General features: G+C 56.9%; 1 protein-coding gene across 4 annotated transcripts in view; it reads right to left on the reverse strand.

Moving 5' to 3' along the window:
* The window catches only part of LOC104011075 (ankyrin repeat and fibronectin type-III domain-containing protein 1), a 264,593-nt gene that overhangs the window by 225,094 nt on the left and 16,272 nt on the right, over positions 1 to 23,227 (reverse strand). Inside the window, exons 1-2 of one of the 4 annotated variants that reach the window (XM_087731747.1) lie at positions 11,130 to 11,413; positions 3,554 to 3,681 (exon numbers count right to left, since the gene is read on the reverse strand). The exons of 1 other annotated variant lie outside the window; for it this stretch is intronic. In XM_087731747.1, the coding sequence (XP_087587873.1) occupies positions 3,554 to 3,570 (17 nt within the window). In that variant the 5' untranslated portion in view covers positions 3,571 to 3,681; positions 11,130 to 11,413. Of the gene's footprint in view, positions 1 to 3,553; positions 3,682 to 11,129; positions 11,414 to 23,227 lie in introns of those variants that run through there. 2 more of the 4 variants (XM_087731748.1, XM_087731750.1) reach the window with 2 other exon arrangements.

Below are 23,227 nucleotides of genomic sequence, written 5' to 3' on the forward strand. Positions count from 1 at the left end.
AGCCCGTCTCCACCCTCTCCTGCAGCTCCGTCTATTGCCGTGCCCGACAGCGCAAGGGGCAGGCGGGTTTCTTGCCCTGCCAAGAGACAGCAGCAGCTCCTGCAAGGTGCTGGGTGACAGATGCTGCCTTTGGTAAAAGCTGTATCTGATGCTCGGTCTGTCATCCCCAGGAGAAAACCCTTGTGAAAATGAGTAAGTAATTAGTTAAGAAGATGGATCTTCCCTGAGATAGATATAGGTATTCGGCACCCAAAAAGATCTGGGACACTGGGAAGAGCACACAGAGCTGGGGTGCAAGGAGGGTACAGGGGTCAAGACAGCGTGGGAGGGTCGAGCAGCACAGGTGAGGGGGTACCAGCGGTGCACCCCACTCCTGCGGGCGCCGGAGCCAGGCGAGCAGCGGTGCTGCAGTGCCTTCTTGCGTCCCCCACCCCACACACCGTGGGGACCCGACCCCTGGTCCCGTGGGGACCCACACCGCAGCAGCCCCCGTCTCCTGCTCCCGCTGTTCCCTGCCGTGCTGCCCTCCTCTCCTCCCACCCCACTCTGGGAAGCAGGGGAGCTGCGGGGGGGGATCAGAGACAGGGTCGGCGCTTGCAGTTTTCCACCTCTTGCTGAAAGAGTTCAGCCAGAAATTCCAGTGTGGGAGCATGGAAGAGCGGGCAGAGGGCTCTAGTGATGGCTGCCGGACCCCCCAGGGTGGCAGCAACCGGGCAAGGGAACCAGCCCGTGCTGCGCCCACCTCCTTCTCCACTGCTTTGTGTGACCTCTTCTTGCACCAGTAACAAAGACCCCATCCTCCGCAGGCAGCCTGCTCGGCAGCTCTCCCTAACATCACACCACCTTATTCCTTCCTTCGGTTCAACCCGCTGGGCACCCTGCAGCCCATACTTGCATTCGGAGAGCAGACTGCACGCAGTTACCGCATCCACCACCAAGCTCCCGTCCCAGCTCTGGCACCTCCAGCTCGTCCCTTCACTACTCACAGGTTGGTTTTCTCCAACAACTTCTTCTGCGCTTCAAGGCAGATGTGGACAAATGGAGCCCAGAGGGGGGCCGGGAGTTAGGGAGCAGCACTGCCGAGGGTTGGTCCCTCCACCTGGTGGGCTGCCGCCCCTCGAGGGGCTCCCATGGCAAGAGCACCAAAGCCTTGCTGGAGTAGGGGTATCCAGCAGCCCTTTCTCCCACTCACGTGGCTGAAGCACACGTGGCAAAGTGTTGTGGTTTAACCCCAGCCAGCAACTAAGCACCACCCACCCAGCCGCTCGCTGACTGCCCCCGCCCCAGCGGGATGGGGGAGAGGATTGGAAGGGTGAAAGTCAAAAAACTCATGGGTTGAGATAAGAACAGTTTAATAATTGAAGTAAAAGGAAATAGAATGGTAGTAATAGTAAGAAGAATAATAATAATATAATAATACAATAATAACATACAAAGCAAGTGATACACGACACAATTGGCTCACCACCCGCCAACCGATGCCCAGCCTGTCCCCGAGCAGCAACCGCTGCCCCCCGGTCAACTCCCCCAGTTTCTATACTGGGCACGCCGCCATAGGGTATGGAATAGCCCTTGGGCCAGCTTGGGCCAGCCGGCCTGGCCCTGGCCCTGCCCCCTCCCAGCTCCTCGTGCACGGGCAGAGCAGGGGAAGCTGAGAAGTCCTTGACTGCTGTAAGCACTGCTAAACCATCAGTGTGTGATCAACCTCATTCCCATCCTAAATCCAAACCACAGCACTGTACCAGCTACTAGGAAGAAAACTCAACTCTATCCCCGCTGAAACCAGGACACAAAGGCTGAGGTTGGCGCACCTCCATCTGCCCAGGACCATGTGCCCTTTGGATGAATCCTCCTCCCCGCTCTGGACACCCAGGAGACAGCTCCCTGCAGGAGCAAGGGGACCTTCAGGGACAGACAGGCAGAAGGACCAGACCCAACACGAGAGCTCTGTGCCAGGCTGGCGCTGCCAAGCTCGTGGGGGGGCCGGGGGCCCGGCGCAGCCCGAGGCAGCGGCAGGGCGGCGGGGGGGCATGGCAAGCACACCCTGCCTGCCCCCGCCAGCGAGGTGGGGGCGGCCACAAACAATCCCGGCATTGAGAGGCCGCTCGCCCCAGCCCATCTGCGGCTCCGTGAGCCTGTGGCGGACAAAGACAACGTTGGCCGGTGGCGAGCCCTGCCAAGGCGGGGGAGACAAACAGCCTTTGTATCTGCAAAGGCAAAGTTAGCTTTAGCGAGAAGACTAGATAGCTCAACGACTGGAGCCTGTGCTTTGGCTGCTTTTCACTTGGACGTTCCTAAGCCATGTGCAGATGACAGAAATCTCCAATGCTCGCTTTCTCTTGCCTGCCCCACACACGAGACGAGCTGGGGGTCCCACCGCAGATGCTCCCTCGTGCAAGGACCTTCAGCACGCAGCACTGGTCCATGAACGCACACGCACAGCAACAGGAAGACTGAGCCAAGCGGGGTTTGACCCATCCCAGCTTAAAGCCATTTATCACCCGTGTTTTTCTTTTGCGCCCAGGCCAGCAGAGAGCTGGGGGCTCAAAAGCACTCCTCCCCAGGGGCCAGCCAAGCAGGGTCTGCACTCCTGCCCTCGGACCCGGCCCATCCTGTCCCTTCCCAGCGCTTGAACTTCACGTCCGTGCCGGCAATGATTTCCATATGCAGAAAAGCAAACCCCACAGGACAACAGGTTTTCTCCCATTTCCTCCCTTCCCCAGCTCCGGGAGGAGAGCAGCCTCCCGCCTGCAGCGAGCTCGCAGCCGCCTGTCCTCGCTCGTGCCCGCAGCACAGACCAGCACGCGCGCTGTGCTCACCTCCACAGCCGTGCGATCCCTCTCAGGTGATCCCAGCACAGATCTTAAAGGCGGGAAGCATTTATCCGTGGCCGCTAATGGCTTCTGCGCAGCCAGGACAGCCCAGCCCAGGACACGCTTCCCAGGGGAACCTCCCTGAAAAGGCAAATCCTCCCCGCAACTTAATGGGAAAAACAAGACCAGATATAAAGGGAATCAGGAAGAATTGTTGTCTTTATGCAGCACTCACTCTGGAAAGCTGACATAATGGCCTGAGATTAAATATACATATTTAACCACTGCTGCAGTGAAGCCGTCGGGTTTGACAGTATGTACCAGGTTTTCACGACTGGTACAAACCCTGTCATTCACACCTCCCTTAGCTGCAGCTACTTCACATTGCATTACTCCAATTAAAAAAATAAAACACTTGCCCAGCACTGCCCACAGCTCCCACCATGACACACGAGTGCTGCGCCCGGCTGTGGTACCGGTAGGCATTTGTCAGGCTGTACGAAATGGGGAAAGGCTGCAAGCCCTCAGCCGTGGCGTTTACCGCTCGCCCATGTGGCAAGCACAGCCTCTCCCTGCAGGCAGAGGTTGCTTTGCAATATGAAAATGAAACAAAGGTATCGTGCATGCCAAGCGCTTACTTTGGAGGGCCAGGCATCGGCTCAGCTTCCCCAAACGCCAGCACACCTCTTCCCCTACCAACCGCTAGCGAAAGGCAGGGAGCAGGCACGGCCCCGACTCACCCTTTGACAAGGTCCATCCCGCCCCTCGCCTCAGGGTCCGCAGCAGCTCCTCCCGGCAGCCGAGAGATCGCAGATGCAGACCGCAATGCAGACCTCTGCGCTCCACCATCGCTAGCCACCCTGCGCCGCTGGAAGGGAGAGAGAGACGGAGACCCTGCCTGTTAGCGAGACAGACGGAGCCCAGCACATCGTCAGCGCGTAACCGAGAGGTGAGCGACACCCTGAGCCCTGCAGACGAGGACAACCACGTGCCCAGAGGAGATGCGCTTCCCACCCAAACGGGGCCGAGACCTGCCGAGTGATCCGGTCCAGCGCAGTCCCACCCAGTGGCTTTGCCTCATCCCATCCCTCAGGCGCGAGCAATGAGCTCAGTTTAAGGGATCTCGGCAGCCACAAGCCTGGGCACGCGGTGCAAGAGAACGCTCACAGTGAGGATGCAAACCTTCCTTCATTTGCTTGGTACCTCTGACATTAAACTGGGATGCGCTGTCCTCTTTCTAGAGGATTATCAGTCACTGGATTGATAATGGATTACATTAGCTAATGGATTACATTAATTTCTTATTCGGCAGTAAAAAGTAGATGTGTGAGCAAGAACTACGGGCTTTTACTTTCATATATCCTCCCTCCCCTCTATTTGGCACTAGCAGCCAAAATATATTAGTGCTTCCACTGACCTCAGTAAATATGCATGGCTTGGCAAGAACGCCCAACGCATTTACCCGCTGCCACGCGGACGTTCATTTATTATTACATGGACATGCTCTCATTAGCCTGCGACCTGCTATGGTAAGAGAGATGAGATGCCCCATTCAGAAGCCAAGGCAGAAGTATGAACTACCAGGGAACAAGAAAACCTCCACCAGGAGCGGGGAACTGGTGTGGATTGGTCACCCTATGGGAGGAAAAAAAAACCACCACCACATCTACAGGCTCTCCTGGCTCTGGGCTGGCGGGCGGACACAGAGAAGAACATAGAAATGGGAAGGAAAAGGAATAAATGGGGTAAGACCATCAGCAGACACCGTGGTTGGGTGAAGCCTTTGCTACCCAAGGGTAAGAGCTAAGGCAGCAGCACCCATGGCACACGCGAGCCTCGGGGGACCCACGACCCCCTCCCGCAGCACAGCCCTCAGCCCCTGCCGTGGCACGAGGCGGGCCACGAGCCCAGTGCCCGCCGGGCCTGCGAGGATGCTCACGGCTGCCGTCCGCAGCCACACTGACAGCAAAAACCAGGGGGGACCGGGAAGTGCCAAAAGCTATCAGGAGAGGAACCTTTAGCACAAAGTCTTCCTTCATTGGGATAAGAGAGGAAAAGCTCCCCCACTGAAGAGAGGCATCTCAGTACTTTCTCTGCCGTACCACAACACTTTCATCTGCTTCAGCTCAGAGCGCCTTTGCTTTTAGCCTCCAAACCCTAATGTGCATATCGCTAAGCTGCCTGTTGCAGATTTACCCTGTGACAGACAGAGAAAGGTGGCTGCCAGTTGTCAGCATCGCTGAAATGCAGACAAATACCTGCCTGGATTCAGTCTCCACCGCTGTCTGCTTCAGCATTTATATTCAAGGCAAATTTGTCGAGGGGGAAAAAAAACACAACAAAGAACATTATTTGCAAATCATTATTTTGCTTCACTAGAGCTGGACACTGATGCAAAAGAAATATTTGAGCCGCATCCGCGGTCACACCTGCTGATCAGGAGACCTGCGCTCACCGAGCCACGACTGCGCCTCTGAATTTGTATGAATGCACCCAGCCATGGGAACTGCCTTCCCCTGCTCCGGTTCCAGCTGTGGCTGCTAAAGCAGCAGAAAGCATCTTGCCAAAAATTATTTATCCACAAAAAAATCTTGCAAAATCCAGGACAATTGTCAGGTGGAAGCCTGGAAACCCCAGTTTCAGCTAGAAATATTTTTCTGCTTGTGAATTGGAGACTGCAACCTCAGCCAAGCAGTTAAAGCTCTAATCACTGTGTCTGACACGGAGAAAGATGCCAGGGAAGTTTTATTTATGACACAGATAATAGGGTTTGCCCTTAAGCACTGGACAAATCTTCCAGCTCATTACCCAACGTTAAGAATCACTTGGACAAATTAGCTATCGGAAAGTCAAGCCTGCAGAGCAGCGCTCTGATTTACCTTACAATGACCTACAAAAGGAAGAAAACGCCATGCACCGCCCTGCTGGTCATTCTCACAACACGGCAGCGCTGCTGGTGTCATCCAGAATGCAGGACAGGGTCAGGCATTTAATTACAAAACTGTTTTCCCCCTTCCCTTTCTCAACTAACACCTCTCAGCCAAGGGATGCTCTTCCTTGGTTTGTCTGGAAAGCTAAAGCAAAGCCAGGGCATCCTCGGGCTCGAGAGGTACAGGGTAAGCAGCAAATTTTTGACTAAGAAGAAAGTCTGGAAGAAAACTTCTGCGTACTCAAGTCAAGCAGATTGCAGAGAATCTAAAAGGGAAAACGTAGGCAAGAAGAGCGCAGCAAACAGGCTGAGACGACACCTGTAACTCCCTGTGCCATTACAGGCATCCTGACCAGAACCCCAGAGAAGATTGCTCAACACGTCTCTCCCAGGCACTCTGCTCTTCCGTCTGTGCTGCTCTTACAGTCGGCGAGGGAGGTTGGATGTAGGCAGAGGACAACACTGAAGGGAACCGGGCACCCCGCCATAGTCCCTTCCCTTGCCAGGCTCCTCCAGACGGTGCTTTGTCCAGCCACCAGCCCCCCGTGAAGAGGAAGGTTTCCCATCACATCACCACCTCTGCCCCATGCACCAGCTACAGCAGACACACAGGACCTGAGCTGCCGAGCTGTCACAGCCTCAGCTCATCTCCTTCCCACCTCAGGCAATGAATGAGGAGCAAAAGGCAAAGAGCAGATACAGCTGGAGATGTTCCTTAAACGGTGGCAGCCAAAGGAACCAGCTTCACCTGGTGTTTCAGGAATGAAGGTCACAGCACAGCTGAGAGTGGCAGGGACCTCTGGAGACAGAATCACAGAATCATTAAGGTTGGAAAAGACCCTTAAGATCATCGAGTCCAACCGTTAACCCAGCACTGCCAAGGCCACCACTAAACCATGTCCCTCAGCACCACATCTCCCCGGCTTTTAAATCCCCCCAGGGATGGGGACTCAGCCCCTGCCCTGGGCAGCCTGGGCCAGGGCCTGGCAGCCCTTTGGGGGAAGAAGTTTTTCCCAATACCCAACCCAAACCTGCCCTGGCGCAGCTTGAGGCCGTTCCCTCTCGTCCCATCGCTTGTTCCTGGGGAGAAGAGACCGACCCCCCCGGCTCCAGCCTCCTTTCAGGCCGTTGCAGAGAGCGATGAGGGCTCCCCTCAGCCTCCTCTTCTCCAGGCTGAGCCCCCCCAGCTCCCCCAGCCGCTCCTCCCCAGCCTTGGGCTCCAGCCCCTGCCCCAGCCTCGCTGCCCTGCTCTGGCCACGCTCCAGCCCCTCCATGGCCGCCTTGGGGTGAGGGGCCCAGCGCTGAGCACAGCATTCGAGGGGCGGCCTCACCAGTGCCCAGCACAGGGGCACCATCACCTCCCTGCTCCTGCTGGCCACACCATTCCTGATACAAGCCAGGATGCCACTGGCCCTCTTGGCCACCTGGGCACACTGCTGGCTCATGTTCAGCGGCTGTCGACCAGCACCCCCAGGCCCTTTCCCGCCGGGCAGCTCCCAGCCGCTCCTCCCCACGCCTGCAGCGGTGCCTGGGGTTGCTGTGCCCCCAGTGCAGGACCCGGCCCTGAGCCTTGCTGACCCTCACCCAGTGCCTGGGCCCATCGACCCAGCCTGGCCAGGGCCCTCTGCAGAGCCTCCCTGCCCCCCAGCAGATCGACACTCCCACCCAGCTTGGTGTCCTCTGCAAACTGACTGAGGGTGCCCTCGATCCCCTCATCCAGACCATCAGTGAAGATATTGAATAGGACCGGCCCCAACATATCACCCAGTCCAGCCCCCTGCTCGAGTAGGGCCAGTTACAGCGGGCTGCCCAGGACAGCGTCTACTTGAGTTCTGAACATCTCCAAGGCTGGAGACTCCACAGCCTCTCTGGGCAGCCTCGTCCAGTGTTCACACATCCTCACAGTAAAAGAGCACTTTTGGTGTTTAATTGCAATTCCCTACATCTCAGTTTGTGCTCATGACCTCTGTCCCGTCACTGGCACCCCGAGAAGAGCCCATCTGAGGGCAAAACCCTTCTCACTGCCCCATGCATGCTGACACAGCCCACTGCTCCGCCGCGAGGAGCTGGCACCGTATCTGTGTATCAGGCTCCTGTGGGCGCTGAACGCTTCAAAACCCACGCGTGGCTGAGGACAGGGAGCTGTAGCACCCGTCGCCCAGGGACGGGAAGGAGAGGTTCCCAGCCCTCCTTCCCAGTCCACGCAAAGCCAGGTTTTACCGCAGCACTGCATCTCCTCCACCGCCAGGACAATGCGACTGAAATTCTCACTGACCGGAAAGAAAACGCGCTTTTGCCCTGTACGGCCAGACCCAGAAGGAGCTTGTGGTGGTGTGCTGCTTCTCGTTTCGCTAAGAGTGTTCTTCAGCACCTCCGGCTGCAGGTTTGCTCTCGGGAACTGGTCCAGGCGCAGCCTGGTGAGCAGCCACGGTCCCGGTGGCCAAGGGATGACCCTCCTCTTCCTCCACGAGCTGGAGGAGGATGCGGCCAGGGAGCTACGAGCTCTCACGCTTCTGACTCCTGAGAGGCGGCAGGCTTTTCCCCTCCGCAGAGAGGGTGCTTGAGCACAAACAGACCTCGGAAAAGGCTCCCTTTTGCTGCCAGCGCACTGCCACTGCAGGAGGGAGCCAACAGCAGCGAAACTCCGGTGCGACAAAACCTGGGCTACTCTTTCCACTTTCCCAAGGCTGCCACAGGACCTGGGGAATCGTTCGATCAGACGAGGTGAAACACTCCAGACACGCACAGGACCAAAAGGACGCTCGTTGCAGGTTTGGTCCCAGGGTCTCGCAGCAGCTGCTTCCCAGAAGGGGATTTATTTCACACACCGGGACATTAGCGCCGATGGGCAGAGAGGCAAACCCACCCAGCAGCCCACGCAGGACCCCTTACAGAAACATTCACACTTTTCTCAGAAGAGAGTTTAGCTCGTACAGTTTCAAGTCGTTACATTTTCAGCCAAATCTTGTGCAATATTTGCAGAGTGGCGATCATTGGCCTAGCAACCGCTGATTTTTACATTAATGATTTTGACTTCTTTGCATAAAATGGCCACAGCCAAGAAGCGTACGGAAATGAACAGCTTCAGGAGGTTCCTCCAAAGAAAAGGAAAGAAAATCCCCTTTTGCCAAGAACAAATACAGACCATTCAGGAATTCCTGGGAGCTTGGGTTGGTTTTGTTTGTCTGCTCTTGCTTTTAATTCATAGTCAATGAAAGAGTTTTGTGGCCTTAACTATTGAATTTGCCACAAAATCAGCACCTTAATGAGAAGGAAGCGAGAGTTATGCATTCACCGCTCGGGCATTTGCACACCAACTCGCAAACCGGAGAAGGAAGAAACAGCCGCGCCAGCCTCTGCGGCCAGCCTGCCCCGGGCCAGCTGGCAGGAGCTGGCCATCCCCAGCAGTACACTGGCCAAGCTCTCCCCACTCCCCCCCCCACAGCCGCCCCGTTGCTGCTGCAAGCACACGGATGCCCTGTAAGAAGGGAAAGCTTCATGCCAAATCAGCACGAGGGAAAACCCGGTCCCCTGTGCTAACGGAGCCAGGGAGCAGCCCCGCGTCCCTGGGCAGGGACGGCGCTCATGCTCCATGCACCGCACAGCCCTGCGGCCCTCCAAGGGGCTGCCCAAGCTGCCAAAGCCCCTCACACTTTCCAATAGCGGGCAGCTGGGAAACGCAAGGATGAAAGCAAAACGCCTCCAGGTGAGCACCTCGCGAGGGTTAAGAGCAATGCCATAAACCCTTACCATAGCCACAGGCCAGCTCGAGGCGGGGCCCTGGCAGATGAGGACTGCTGCCAGTTATAAAATCTGCCCCCGCTCAGAGAGGGAGCAGAGGTGCGCGTGTCCATAGGGAGGGACACAGACAAGTACTCACGGGACCGTACAGCACAGCATCCCCCTTAACACCCACGGCAGAAAGGCAAGACGTCAGCCAGACAGCGATGCATTTGCACCCTTTGAAGCGCTTTTTCCCTTAGAGGCTGGGCTTTACTCCTCAGGGCAAGATCAAAGGGTGCCTTGGTTTGAGAAACCTGCTGCTCTGCTATGGGTTACGCTCCCCAAGAGCGGAGCGGGCAGCACCGGAGCTGGCAGGACCTGCTGTGCCAGCACAGGGGATCCCCAGCTGCAGTCCAAGGAGAGGAGTTAACCCCACGTCCCTTGGAGGCAAAGGCGTTTGGGGGAGCTCAGAGGCAGGAGCCGATAGCCAGGGTCTGCAGCAGGCAAAGGCTGCCTGCCACGGCAGGGAGGACACAGCCCGGCTCTTCTCCAGTCTCCCCTCCACGCTGTTGATCCGCAGGAGCTGGGATTGCCGCAAAGGCCCTGCAAAACACTCGCTCTCTTAGGACTGGCAAGCGCTCAGGAACAAGCTACTCCCTTCCCTGCCAACTCGAGGGGATGGGAGAAAACCCATTAAAAGCAAGATGCAGCGGCTCCCCGCACAGGGCAGGGAAGGAGCGGGCCATCCCAGGCACCCAGCAGCCTGCTTGGGTGGGGAGCTGTGCTGCCGGCCGCACCCCGGGCAGATACAGGGAGGCTGGGCTGCATCACCGCCTCCCAAAACAGCAGCAGCTCTTCCGTTTGGTTCCCAGCCGGCAGCCATGCCCACCTCCCCCTCGCAGAGGCAGACAGCCCTCTGCTTTCGACCGCTGGCTCCAGAGGCTGCAGACCTCAGCTGGAGGTCTGCACGGGGACCAGACCATGGAAGAGCAGGGACCGTGCCATGCTACGACAGTCACGGACTGTAAGAAAGAGCCTTTGCATGCTGTTCTGTGCACAAACACGAATTCTCTCTGTCTGCTTCCTAGCCATGGCCCTGGCAACAGCCCTGTCCCCAGCACCGTGGTGGGACACGGCCCCCGTGCTCGGTCACAGCTGCCGCAGGGGACACCTGGCACCGCAGACCTGCCTGCAGCCTGGGCTTTGCTTCAGATCAGGTTCCTCTGACACAGCGACAGAAGAGACCCCACAGACATGGAGAAATCTACAGCCTCCAAGGAAAGCAAGCCCCGTAACTCACACAGCCCCAGACAAGGCACCCGGGAAGCCGCGCGTCCCAGGGCAGAGCACAGCTCACCAGCACAGCACGTGGTCCTGGTGGAGCCGGCTGGGCTATCTGCCCAACGAGCACAAACCCAGGTCCAACCACATCCCCATTCCCCGGCACAACCAGAAGAACACGCCTTGGTTTTCAGTTTGGTCTCTTGTTGGTGAAAGAGGCAGCCCAGCGGCGGGCAGTGATTTCTGGCCAGAGCAGCCACAAAGGAGCCAGGCCCGAACACCCATCATCGCACCGCGCTGCGGCAGAGCCCTGCGGCTCACGGGGACACCCCGGCACCCCAAAGGGCACATGGCAAAGGAGCAAAAGAAACAGGGCTACGTACTCATTCTGCACCGGGGGACCCGCAGGCCACCGAGCCAGGCTGCGGCAGAGCCGGGAAGCGCAAGCTCCGTCCAAGTCGGTCGCACAGAGGAAGGATGGCCCGATGGAGGGACCCACAAGCCACCTCAGCCCCCCGTTCTCATCACCACCAGCACCACGTCAGCGATGATTTAATCCCCCGATCCAAGAAAACAGAAAAATCGGGAAGCTCTCCCCCACCCAAGGCAAATGGCTGCTAAGAGAAGCAGCCTGGCGCAGCTGTGCTCCCCCAGCACACAGAGCCCAGCTCCGTGCAAGACTCCAGCATGTCAGCAAGCAAATCCTCTTTGCCTATGGGCAAGGGAACTGCAGGGGGGAGGAAAAAAAAGCATCAAGAAACTCTTTGTCTACAAACATCCCAGCCGGGCGCACGTGCAGCATGCGCTTCCTGACGAGGGCGGAGGGGGAGCCTGAACTTCAGACACCATTTCCGCCAGCAGCTCGATCCGCTCGCTTATTGTCTGCTAAAAATAAAAGTAAACACTGAAGAAGAGCTCTTTGTTTTGATTTCTGCTGTGTCAGAGAGATTCCTCTGGTAGGAACAAGTTGTGGGACCTCTTCCCAAACCTCTGGGAGCCTCCCCTGCGAGCAGAGCATTCCCGAGGAAGCGGCGGGTGGCCCGGGGAGCGGCAGGCAAGGAGGGCTGCCCTCGCTTCCCTCCACCCCGCGGCTGCCGAGGGTGCCAACGGGGAGGGTTACCGGCCCTGGGCTCCCACCTGTGCCGGGCTCATGTCCTTTCTCCTCTGCTGCAGCGCAGAGAAGAGGGCCATTGCCCAAAGGCCGGGAAACCTTGGTCTAAGCCGCATCACTCCCCTTAACGAAGCACCGAAGCAGAAGGAAAGCCAGGGCAATGGCCGCCTTAGCACATAAAATACCTCTTCAAAAAGTAAGATTGAGATATGCATCCGTGTATCTCCCTTTTTTTTGCTTCCAAATTTTGCTTCCTGAGAAGCCCAGCGGCAGGCAGCGTCGGCTGGCCGGCAAGGCCAGGCCAGAGCCCCAACAGCCCCGCGCAGCCAACATCGCTGATTAAAAGCAACCACAAACCTCCTCACCGGGCAGCTGGGGCAATCCAAGCACCTTACCGCTCTGCCCGTTGTTTGTTCAGGCTCTTCCTTCGCCACAGAGCCGCTGGACAGAACTGCAGGGTAACGAGACACAAACACAATTATCTTTTTTTTTTGACCTGCACTAGGAATAAATCCAGCATTTATAGCCCAAAGCCTCAGGTGTCCTCCCTGATTTTATAAAGTTGCTTATCTAAGCAAAACCCTGCAGGGACCAGCCTCACTACCCAGAGCAAGGCTTTTCCCCCACACCCTCACTAACCGTGTTTCTTTAATCTGCCAGCTCCAGAAACCAGACCGGGGCGGGGGGAAGACATTTATTTCATTTATTTTCCCCATTTGAGTGCTCTAACCCTCTTCCCGAGCAAAGCACCACTGGGTTGCTAAGGACACTAAGGACGCCTCGCAAGGAGCGGCCGGGCTCCTGGGAGACAGGAGTTCTCCACTGCAAAGGCAAGGGGCAGCTCGGAGGGCCAGCAGGAGACACAAGTGGACCCGCAGCTGCCAGCCTCCTTCGGCAACCGCCATCTCCCCCAGCTACCTGCTCTGCTGCATGCTGCGGGACGGGCCCCTGCCCTCCACCTTGCCTGGGGACGAATGCACCAAAAGGTAACCGGCTTGACAGAGCCCCAGCTCCATTACAGCAGCTCCGAGAACAAAAAAAAAGAAGAAAAAAAGCAGCAAAGGAAAAGGGCTCATCACTGGGAACATCCTCCCCAGGGCCCGATTACCCCACAGAGTAACAAAGTGCAATAACCAGGACTGGACAAGCAAATCAACACAGCCCTGGGCAACAAGCCGGCCCGTGGATGCACACAGCAAAGCCTGCTGATAAAAATGCCATTAACTCCCCCACCGTTCACTTCCTGGCTACCAAGTTACACACAACACGTTTGCTTGGGGTTTTTCTTCCCCTCCAGAGCAATGACAGTGACCTGAGACTGGATGCAGTCTTCGGAGCAAACAGGGCACTGCGCAATGCTCCTGGGGCTCGGCACGGCTGAGGGAAGGGCAGTCTCTGCTCTCCAAATACAACTCAGCCCCCCAAAAGCCCAGCAGGACTCTACAACTGCGGACGTACCAGTTAATGAGGACTGGAGCATGAAAAAAATAACCGTTAAACAACATCGTGTGTGTGCATGAGTGCACGCGTGTGCAGGCAGCGGCTTCGGGGGCTCCACGGGGAGCGAGCCGCTGCCTCCCCCAGCCCCGGCGAGCACCGTCCCTCGGTTCTCCCAGCCCCGGAGAGCACCGTCCCCTGGCTCTCCCAGCCCCAGAGAGCACCGTCCCCTGGCTCTCCCAGCCCCAGAGAGCACCGTCCCCTGGCTCTCCCAGCCCCAGAGAGCACCGTCCCCTGGCTCTCCCAGCCCCAGAGAGCACCGTCCCCTGGCTCTCCCAGCCCCAGAGAGCACCGTCCCCTGGCTCTCCCAGCCCCAGGGCTGCAGCCGGGCTCTCCATCACCATCCCTGCTGCTTCAGACAAGGCGCTCTGTCGTGAAGGGAGGACTCGGCAGCGTGCAGCCTCCCCCCAGTCTCTTTCAGCATTTTTCTACCCTGACAGCTGGGTCTAAGGCAGGATGGCTCATTTTCCTCAGCCATCCAACCGCTCCCTCTTTCAGCAGCTCGGAGGCTGCACATCAGCCTGTGACCACGTCACACCGCACAAAATACCCACAATCAAATCCATGAAGCAACTCTAGACATACCAAGAAAAGGGAAAAAATAGCTTTGTCGCTCATTAGTTCACCTATGAGCCAGAAAGCCAAGCCACACCAGTAAAATTTGTGGGTGAGAGAGAGCACATGTTCGACTAATGGGCAACCAGCACCCTCCTCTGCAGCAGGGAGAGCTCCAGGACCCCGGCAGGGCTGAGCAGAGGGTGCAGTGCAGGCAACCCACAAGCCCGGCGTGCCCGGAGGCGCCCAGCCTGCCGGCTTTCACCTTTGCTCGTCCCCGGCACAGCACACGTTCGCTGCAGAAATCCCAGAGCCCGAGAAGCAACGCCGGGCGCAGAGCCGGGGCCAAACCAAACAGCAGCCGTGGCACAGCGGGACCGGCACAGGGACATGAGCTGGCCGTGCCTGCGCTGCTGGGAGCGCTGCCAGCCTGGATGGGACGCGCGGGCAGCTAGGGCCAGGCTAAGGGCTGGCAAGAGCAGAGACGTTGTTAACCAGGAGCTTTAAAGACGACTGTAACCTCTGCTAAAGAAAACCCACGATTTTTAGCATCCCAGTTAAAAAACAACCAGCAGCGGTGTGAAAGAACACCACTGTCCTTACAGGGCGACCCCTTTATTGCAGCTATAAGCTTTCATGACACTCTTATCTCGCAGTTGTACCAGGGTAAGCTGCAATGCATTGTTAAGTTGTGCAATTACAATTTTACAGCTGTACGGATTGATTTACTCAAGGCATATCTCCTGGGAATCCAGGGGATGCTTGTCAGCCCCGTCTCGGTCCGACTCGCAGCTCGGAGCCGACTGAGGCACAGAGGGACACTTCACACCTTAAGCACTCCGGTGGAAGCAACTCCGGCAGGAGCCGTGGAAAGGCTTTGGCTCTCCTCCAGCCGCCGTCTTAATTTATTTCAGCGTGCTTCCTAATGTTGGCATTAGAGGTAAAATCAACAGTGTAAACTTGCCAAAGCTATCGGCGCTGCCGCAGCGCCCAGCGGCTGCCAGTGGCCGCGGGCAGGCTGGGGCAGGGCTGGGTGCTGGCAGCACTGCCAACGCAGGTCGCGTCCCGCTGGCCCCATGTCCCCCCGCAGCCTCCAGCGCTGCAGCCTGTGCCTTCTCCCTAGAAAGGTCCAGCCCCCAAAGACCCCCTGGCACAGCTCCACTTCAGGGTGCTTGTACACGTCTGGAGGCAGAAAGCTTCACAACCACACTACGCGAGGCCGTGTCCCCCCTTAGCTGCCCTCCCATCCCTCTGCTCCTTGCCCAGCTCCCCAGGATGAGCCAAGAGAGGGAGAACTGCCAGCACTCCCATGGGACGTCCATCACCCCACAGCAGACGTCCCCTCCGAGAGCACTGGCTGCTCTCCACGGACCGGGAAGGAGAGCAGAGCGGCTGCCTGGCGACCCACCGCAGCCAGAGGCAGCGCACACCCCCCCTTCACCGCCAGGACACATGCCCCGTTCCCTGGAAAGCACAGAGGAGGGCAAAACCCAGCCCTCCTGCCCCACACATTAACCTATGTGCAGGCAGTGTAATAGCACGCAGGACGGGTAATTACCCAGATACCTGTCCCAGATAATTATTACCCGGCCAGCTATCTACATTGCTGTACTGGGACAGCCTTGTCTAAATTCAGGGAAGGAGGCAAAAGCGGTACAAGCACTTCTGTGCTTGCTGACCCACACGCCGCCTGCCCAGCAGGCCCAGCTCATCCCGGCCCCTCTCCGCGCACACCGAGCGCCGGGCAGCGCAGGTCCCCCATCCTGGGGCAAGCAGGGCGCAGAGAGGCGACGTGATCCGCCCAGCTGAGCAGCGTCACGCTGCCCCTCCACTGAGGCTCACCAGCTCCAGCCACACCACGGAGGGGCTGGACCACTGAAAAGCAGGACAGCTCTGCTGGTTTTGAGCCCTAGCCCTTCCAGCCGTTCTTTGTCTGCCACCAACAGCTCATTTCTCCCAGCACAGGACCTTTTCTGAAGCACGCTCACCTGCTCCTCTTCTCTTTCAAGGCCACATCAGCATGTTGCAGAGCCGAGCTGCCAAGTGCTCGCGCTGGGCACCGAGGCTGACGCCCGGCTCAGCGGGGAGGAGGCGCTGCCCGAGGACGTGCCAGCAGTAGGGCAGACGGCTCCAGGAGCAGAGACCTCGCGTGCGCTCAGGGGGTGGAGGAAGAGCCCAGCAAGCCAGGCACCCAGAGGGCAGGGCTGGCTTCGACCTCCCCAGTTCTGCCAAACCTAACGGCATGCCCCTCCTAGAAGAGCAGGTTTCAGCTCGCAGACCAAAGACCCTTCCAATCTAAAAGCTGTTTCTAAGGGATGTACAAGGCACACCACCACAGCTCCACACACGTTACAGAACAACCCACCTAAGAAGTTCCTATGAGATTTGACACCCCCACTGAAGCATACCTAGAAAGCCAACAGTCAAAAGAAGTTGAAAATCTTTTTTGCATCATCATTAAAGGGAGGAAAAGGAGATAAAGAAGCTAGGATAAGATCAAGTGCATGTTCTGTGAGCCTCAAGGCAGCCTCAAAGTTAAGTCCCAAGGTTAGAAGAGCAAATTGATTATTTTCCCTCACTGAAAAGCTTTTCCTTTCCTCACGTCAAGAGCATTCATGTTCAGGACTGGGTGCATTCAAGGGAAATGCTCTTTAATGCAGCTAGCGTAGTACCAAGGCGGGGGGGAAGAAAAGAAAGAAAAAATAAAAAAAGAGAGGCAAGCCCACCACAAACCTTTCCTCCACAGCGTCATGTTTCTGCACGGATGCTCATAGTTTAAGATGGGGTGTTTGTCCGAGCCAGAGAGCAGGTTCCCATGTGCTTTTCTTTCCGAGCACGACAGTCCCTGGGACCCCGCGGAGCACGGGCTCCTTGGCGGCGGCAGCAGCCAGCCCGGAGGCCCTGGGCAAGGGTGTAAGTGTCACCACTTAGCAAAGAAGCTTTTAAGCAAGTTGTATGCTACATGCAGCCAGGAATCTCTCTGCCTGGAGGGTAAATACGGTCCGGTGACCCTACTGAGTCACCGCCTGCTGACTCATTCGCTGGCAACTTGGGCAGCAGTCGGCTGAGTCGTAGGCAAGGAGATGTCATGGTGACACGGCCTCACAATGACTCTCCCCTAACACAGGAGGCTTGCGGGATCTCCAGGACAGCAGGGGCTTGTTGCTTGTAACAGCCATCACCCGCCTCTGCTCTTCTGCACGCTCTCCCACCTCCTCGCACCACGCACATGCTGCCGGGGCCGTCATCACTCGGGAAGATGACTTCATCCGCTCCTGTGACCAGACGGCTCCCAGCAGAAGTGGGTGAAGTCCAGTCACCGTTCAACATACCAAGGAATCAAGTGGATAGGAGCAAAAGGCCGCAACGCCGCCCAAAGCAGCGAACCCAGAGACAAAGCAGCAGCCAGCCCCCAGGCACCAGCCCTCTGACCCTGCTGCGCGGCGGCCCGGGCTCCAGCTGCCACGCAAACCCCGTCCACAACCACGTGCAGGGCACATACTGGTACCTGCACTGGGCTCTCCCTGCCAGAAAGTCGGCCTTCTGCAATCACTGCCTCGTCCCCGGGTGGGGAGAGAAGGGAAGAGGGACGTAACACTCGGCCAGCCCCGCTATCCCACCCCCACACACGCGCCCCTCGCAAACACAAAGATCTCTTCACAGGAACCGCGTGAAAGGGTTGGTGTCAGCGCTCGCTTTGGGAGCAACACGCAGAGGGTTAAAGCTCTAATATTAGAGCAAAGACGATGACGGGGAAGAAGGGAAGGAACCAGAAGAGAACCACATAAATAGCAGCATTGTCCTTACTCAGTTTCACAGGGCATCAGATGTCAAATAAGATCTTTCACTCAAGAGCTGAAGCCTCTAATTGATTCCCATCTGACAGTTTCTTATCCAGCAGTTGTTATCCATCCAAACAAGCTGAGTAAATATGCTTTGCTCTGCCAAGAAAGCTGGCAACAAATCATTGGCTTGCAACAAAACCAGTGTAAACAGCATCGCTCCTCTTGGGCCAGAAGATCTCCTCCTGCTCCCCGGACCTGCCCCCTCTGCTGCCCTTCAATGCTCCACCAACCCTGGTCCTGCTGTGGGGTAAAGAGCTACGTGGTGGGGACCACCGGCGGCCCCCCGCACAGGCCCCCCGGCTTTGGGAAGAGAAGTCGCAGCCTTTGGAGGGTCTGGGCTCTCAAAGCACTTTTGCACACCTCGAGTGAACCCTGCTGCAGCCCAGTTCATTCATTTAATAAGCAGGGACATCCAACCTGCAGCCTACAACCAGGAGTCCTTACACGAGGCAAAACCTCGTCTGAGTAGGGCAAGTCTAGTCTGGCAGTGCCCACAGACACATCTTGCAGCTGGGCAGAGCTCGAGGACGACTGTGCGAGTTCTTGCCCTGGGCACATTTGTCCTGACCTTTGGGGTGTCCCCTAGCAGGCTTCAGCACCCCATGCAGACCCTCAGAAACGCCTGGCTTCTCTGCTGTTCTGCCCCGACCTTCTCCAAAGAGGCTGTTTAGGGAGAGCACAGGAGCCTAGGCACCCCGTGGTCCCTTCCCTTGGACTCTCCCAGCATCCACATCTAGGGGATGAGGTATGTCAGTGGGTATATCCCGGACGAGTCCTTTCTGGATCTATCTATAGATCTGCTGGCTAAGAATCTGCCCAGTGCCTTTCAAACGAGCCATCTGCCTCCACAACCTACTGCGGCACCAAGCTCCGGACATTTGCTCAGTGAAGCGGAGCCTTCTTTCATCTTCTTTCAATTTACTCTCCACTATTTTCACTGCCATCTTCTAGGTTTCGTATCGAGAGATGTGGTGAGCAACAGCTGCACCTTCATCTGACCCACCACCTTCATGATTCTGTAAGCCCAGATCAGGTCACTCTTCACACCCCAAACCCGCCCTTAGGTGGCCCCACCACCGACTTCTCCATTCTTAACAGTCCAGAGGTGACCATGCCGCCTACCCTTTGCCTTCCATCATGCAGCCCCCTTTCCAGTACCTAAAAGACCCTTCTTCCAGTGCCTGAGCACCATCAATAAGGAACAGTAGAGTTGAACCCCACAGGGGCACCAAGCGCACGGGACCGAGGGTGCTGCTCTCCCAAGAGAGGTGCTGCTCCCAGCAGGTGTGAGCATCTCTCCAGCTGCATCCCAGCACCCAGCCAGCACCCTCACCCATCGGTGCACACCCGACTCCACGGGAGAGCCAGCTGGTGGAGCTCAAGGGAGCGATGCACAGGCGCGTACCTCCCGTGTGTCCTAGGGCTGCCGGCCCCGTCAGGCTCGGAGCCTCTCGGTTCTTCTGTGCAAAGAGCGCAGCGGCCTTTGGTGCAAAGCTCCCAGCTCACGCTACTGCTGCTGTGACCGACAGCACAACCGCAGTTCGTGCAAACAGCCGTTACCCACCCGAACACGAGATCAGCGCAGCAAAGGAAAACAAACACTTCTGCCACAGAGTGTGCTGGAGAACCGCTGCGGCGGCGGCTTCACCAGAAGGCTTTGCTTAAACACTCTGTGATCCCAGTGTAAGCTATGTCTTTGCTTCTCGACATTGGCAAAACCCCAAAGCACTCGGCTTGGAAGAAATCCAAAGCAAAAAGAAAAAAAGACTCGACATTTTTCAAAGATGATTGTTGAGAGCTAGTGAGACCTTGCAGTTTTATGGAGGTCCCACTCAAAGCATATATTGCTTTTTAAACCCGGAGGTGAACAACGGCCGAAACGGCAGTCCTGTATCGATTTCAGCGCAGTGATCAGCACCCTCCAGCGAGGAGGAAGAAGTCTGTGAGGGTGAGGATATAAATATGGTATAAGTATTTGCTATAAGGACCAAAGGTCCTGGCTTAACATATGCCTCTTGAGGGACACATCTGAAAACACACTGAGGAAGCAAAAGTATAAACTTCTACCTGATCCCTGTTTTAGGAAGTTTCATAACTGCTGACTTTAGTGCTGACATTTGAAATTTTCCTAAACAAACGGAGCCGAAATCGCTTGTTCCTCACAGAACCCCAGAGGCCACGGAAGCAGCCCAGAGGAGCCCCAGCGCGAGCCCGGCAGGGAGGGCTGGCTCTGCCCAAACAGGACGAACGGGATCCTGGGAGATGCACGCAGACGATCTGTTTTCTTCCCAAATTCACTGGCAGATGCTGACGTAACCCTGCCCGGGGCAGCCCCAGATGGTGCCAGACCCATAACCTCAGCAAAGCCTCATGAGACAGGGCCACGGCCACCACTCTGAAGGTGGCCACCGGAGCCACCCCGCAGGGATGACACCCGGTCCCCAGCTTTGGAGGACTGCAGTGCTTTGTCACTTGGAAACGTTGTCATCGTTTTAAGGGAAATAGAGGAATAATATAATTACATATTTCTGATTCTCTGCTTACAACTGAATTTCCAAGCCCTCCCAAAAAACATTTCTTGGGAACATTCCTGTAAGCGTAGCTTAGCTGGAAAACCTCGTTACACTTGGGCTCTGACGCGGAGGTTACGGCAAATCCACCTCACATCGCTTAGGGTGAACTGGGAACAAGTGGCAGCTCAGGGCTGAGAGATCGAACAGGCAGCTGAAATGAGAAGGGAAGGGAAAGGGGGAACATCCTCCGGTACAGGCTCAGCTGATCGCAGACTACTGGTTTCGCACGTCCTTACACACACGGCACATACTCGTCCTCTACTTACAAAACCCACCTAAGCCTATGGCAAGACATTCCCCCCCCCACTTGGCCGCCACTGGATTTGGCCCCAGGTAATCCCTCCGATTATGCCAAGCCAAGTTACTCACACTTAAGCCCTTTTCCCAGGATCAGACCTGTTGCAATTGTCACTTCTGCAGGACGATTTCTACTTGTGCTTGAGTTTTAATGCCCCAATAAAAGGAGAGTTTATGATCCTTTAAAGCTGTCGTCTCCTCTGCACTGGGTTTGAAGGATACGCTTCATCTTTGTGATATGGGTGGAGGTAAGATTTATGATGTCCTTAAACTGTACGCTTCCCTGCTTTTAAGTGTCTGGGCTTTATAACTGATGCAGCACACGACAGCACCCCACGCTGCCATCCCTCGCAACCCTCACAGCTTGTCTCAGCTGCTGGAAGTTTCCCATCTTGCCCCATCTGCTTGGTGAAGACGCACAGAAAAATGTCTTCCAAGTTTCAAAGGAGTGGAATGGAAAGCCTACCAAATTCAAAGCAGCAGACAGGTCAAGTCAACGAACAGCGGTTGAAACCCAGCATCCTTGGGCTTCAACTTGTGGTGCTCCAAGAGGGGTGGAAGCAGCACCCTCGCACCCGCCGTGCACCAGCACCTCACCCTCCCCTCCAGCCCACAGGCTGCTGTCAGGCACGGGGCCTTCTCTAACACTCTCCATGAACGAGCAGCAAACCTGGCTTCCAAATACCTTACACCATCCCCACCCTCGAGAAAGCCACACTCTTCCACCTCGTCATGCCGCCTCGCATTCAGAGCATGCTTAACTCCTCAGTATTTCTATATACCATGTCCATACGCACGCATACCAGGTGTCCTGTCCCAAGGGATGGTCGGGAAGGACAGAAATCCCTGCACCAGGTCCCAAAGCAGTTGGCCAGGCTGCCAGGATTTTACTAGGCTCCACAGGCGGCTACAGGATCAGTCCCCTGGGCGAGGGGTTTAGAGCACATCGCACTCAGCCGCCTGCCGGCAGCCGCCCGCGCCACGGGCAGATACCAGCACCATGCAGGCCGCGCGACGGCCAGCGTGGGGCACAGGACTGGCAGAGGTGACAAAGCCCTCCAATTCCCTGGTTGTGAAAGGCCAGCTCTGTCCCTCTGCCAAGCACTTCAAGATCTGAACCTGAAAAGCAGAGCAAGAAAGGACCACACGCAAGGCGAAACCTCAAGTTTCACAGAGCTCTTTTCCCAGGGAACTACAAATATTTGTAGTGTTTTATCCAATATGCCTCCATATTTGCCCAATGCCTAAAGATAGATTAGTAGGTCATGTACACTTCAGATATAAAGATTTCATAAGATTTCAGCCAAAACACCAGCGAGGCACTGTTGCTACACGGAAACAATACAGCAGCAGCAGGCACGCAGGGACCCAGGCTGCCGGTGCCATGGCAGGCTCCCGTGCCCCTTTGGCCACCGTCCCCTTGCCAGCCCCAGGGATGGATGTTCAGATCACAGGCACTGGTTTGCCCATGTCCATGCCCACTGTCCCCACAGCCCAGCGGCAGCCACCCCAAAGGACCGCGCCAGCACGGGCAGGGCAATTGCCGGAGGCGAGCGCTAGCGCTTTCAGGAGGAGAGGTTTGCAGCAAGCACCCCCAGAGCCTCCTCCAAAGCGTTCCCGAGCTCTTTGCACTGAACGGTGACACAATGGGTTGTGACCCTCACGTTAAGTTTGTGCAGCAGCACCCCAGAGCCAGGTCTGCACCTCCACGCAAGCAGGCAGTCCATCACCACCTCCAAAATCTACGTCCTCTAGATGCTCTTTTTCTCCAATAAATGCTCCTGACTGATCCCAGTAGCTCAATTACAGAGCTCTGGCTCCCTCTCCCCTACAGCCTGTTTTCAATCATGTGTTAAAAGGGCAAGTAATGCAGAAACAAATCTGCACTAAAGGTCAGGTAGCTTCCCCCCCCGCAAGGCTGAAGGAAAGCCCCCCCGGCTTGCTGGAGAGGGCTCAGCAGAGTCCCTTCCCCAGCCATCTCGCCCTCCCGCACCGACAGCTGCCTGCCTCAGCCCCAAAACAGGCGGGCAAGGCCAGCGCTGGCCGAGCCGCAGCCAGGAACCGCGTGCCACCACCCCGTGGGGCAGCCCGCACTGGGAGATGGCCATCGCTCCAAAGCATCGCCGGCACCAGGACGGGGTAAGGTGCCCAGTCCTCCTAGGGCGCTCGGCTGGAGACTGCCATAGCAGCCCCGTTCAGCATCTCTTCCCCCTCCTGCAAGACCTCCCCTGTGCTCTCCCCTGCCACGCGGGCAGCGGCCACAACTGCCAATTCAGAGACGTTAGCTGACCACAGAAATAAAGAGCAAGGCCACTGCTAGGAACTGCTGCCCGCCCTTCTGCTTCCTCCTCTAAATCCCACTCACATGGTTTGAGAAAATAACGAGCTCACCCTTAAGGCCTGCCCTTCCCCCCCAACAAACTTGTTCTTCCCAGATAGAAACCCACCACTCCGGGCAACCCAGAAAACAGAGCAACCTCAAGCCAAAGCAAGCAGCAGCAGTGAGCAAAACAGCATGGGTCTCATCTTCGAAGTTGAAAGTTTGAGCACAGGGAGTCCGACGCGCTAAGTCTCGGGACAAGCCATTTCCTCCCCAAGCTGAG

This window comes from Nipponia nippon, unplaced genomic scaffold, assembly GCF_047370975.1.
Source record: "Nipponia nippon isolate SJK-2023a ecotype South Korea unplaced genomic scaffold, ASM4737097v1 scaffold_5, whole genome shotgun sequence".
NCBI lineage: Eukaryota > Metazoa > Chordata > Aves > Pelecaniformes > Threskiornithidae > Nipponia > Nipponia nippon.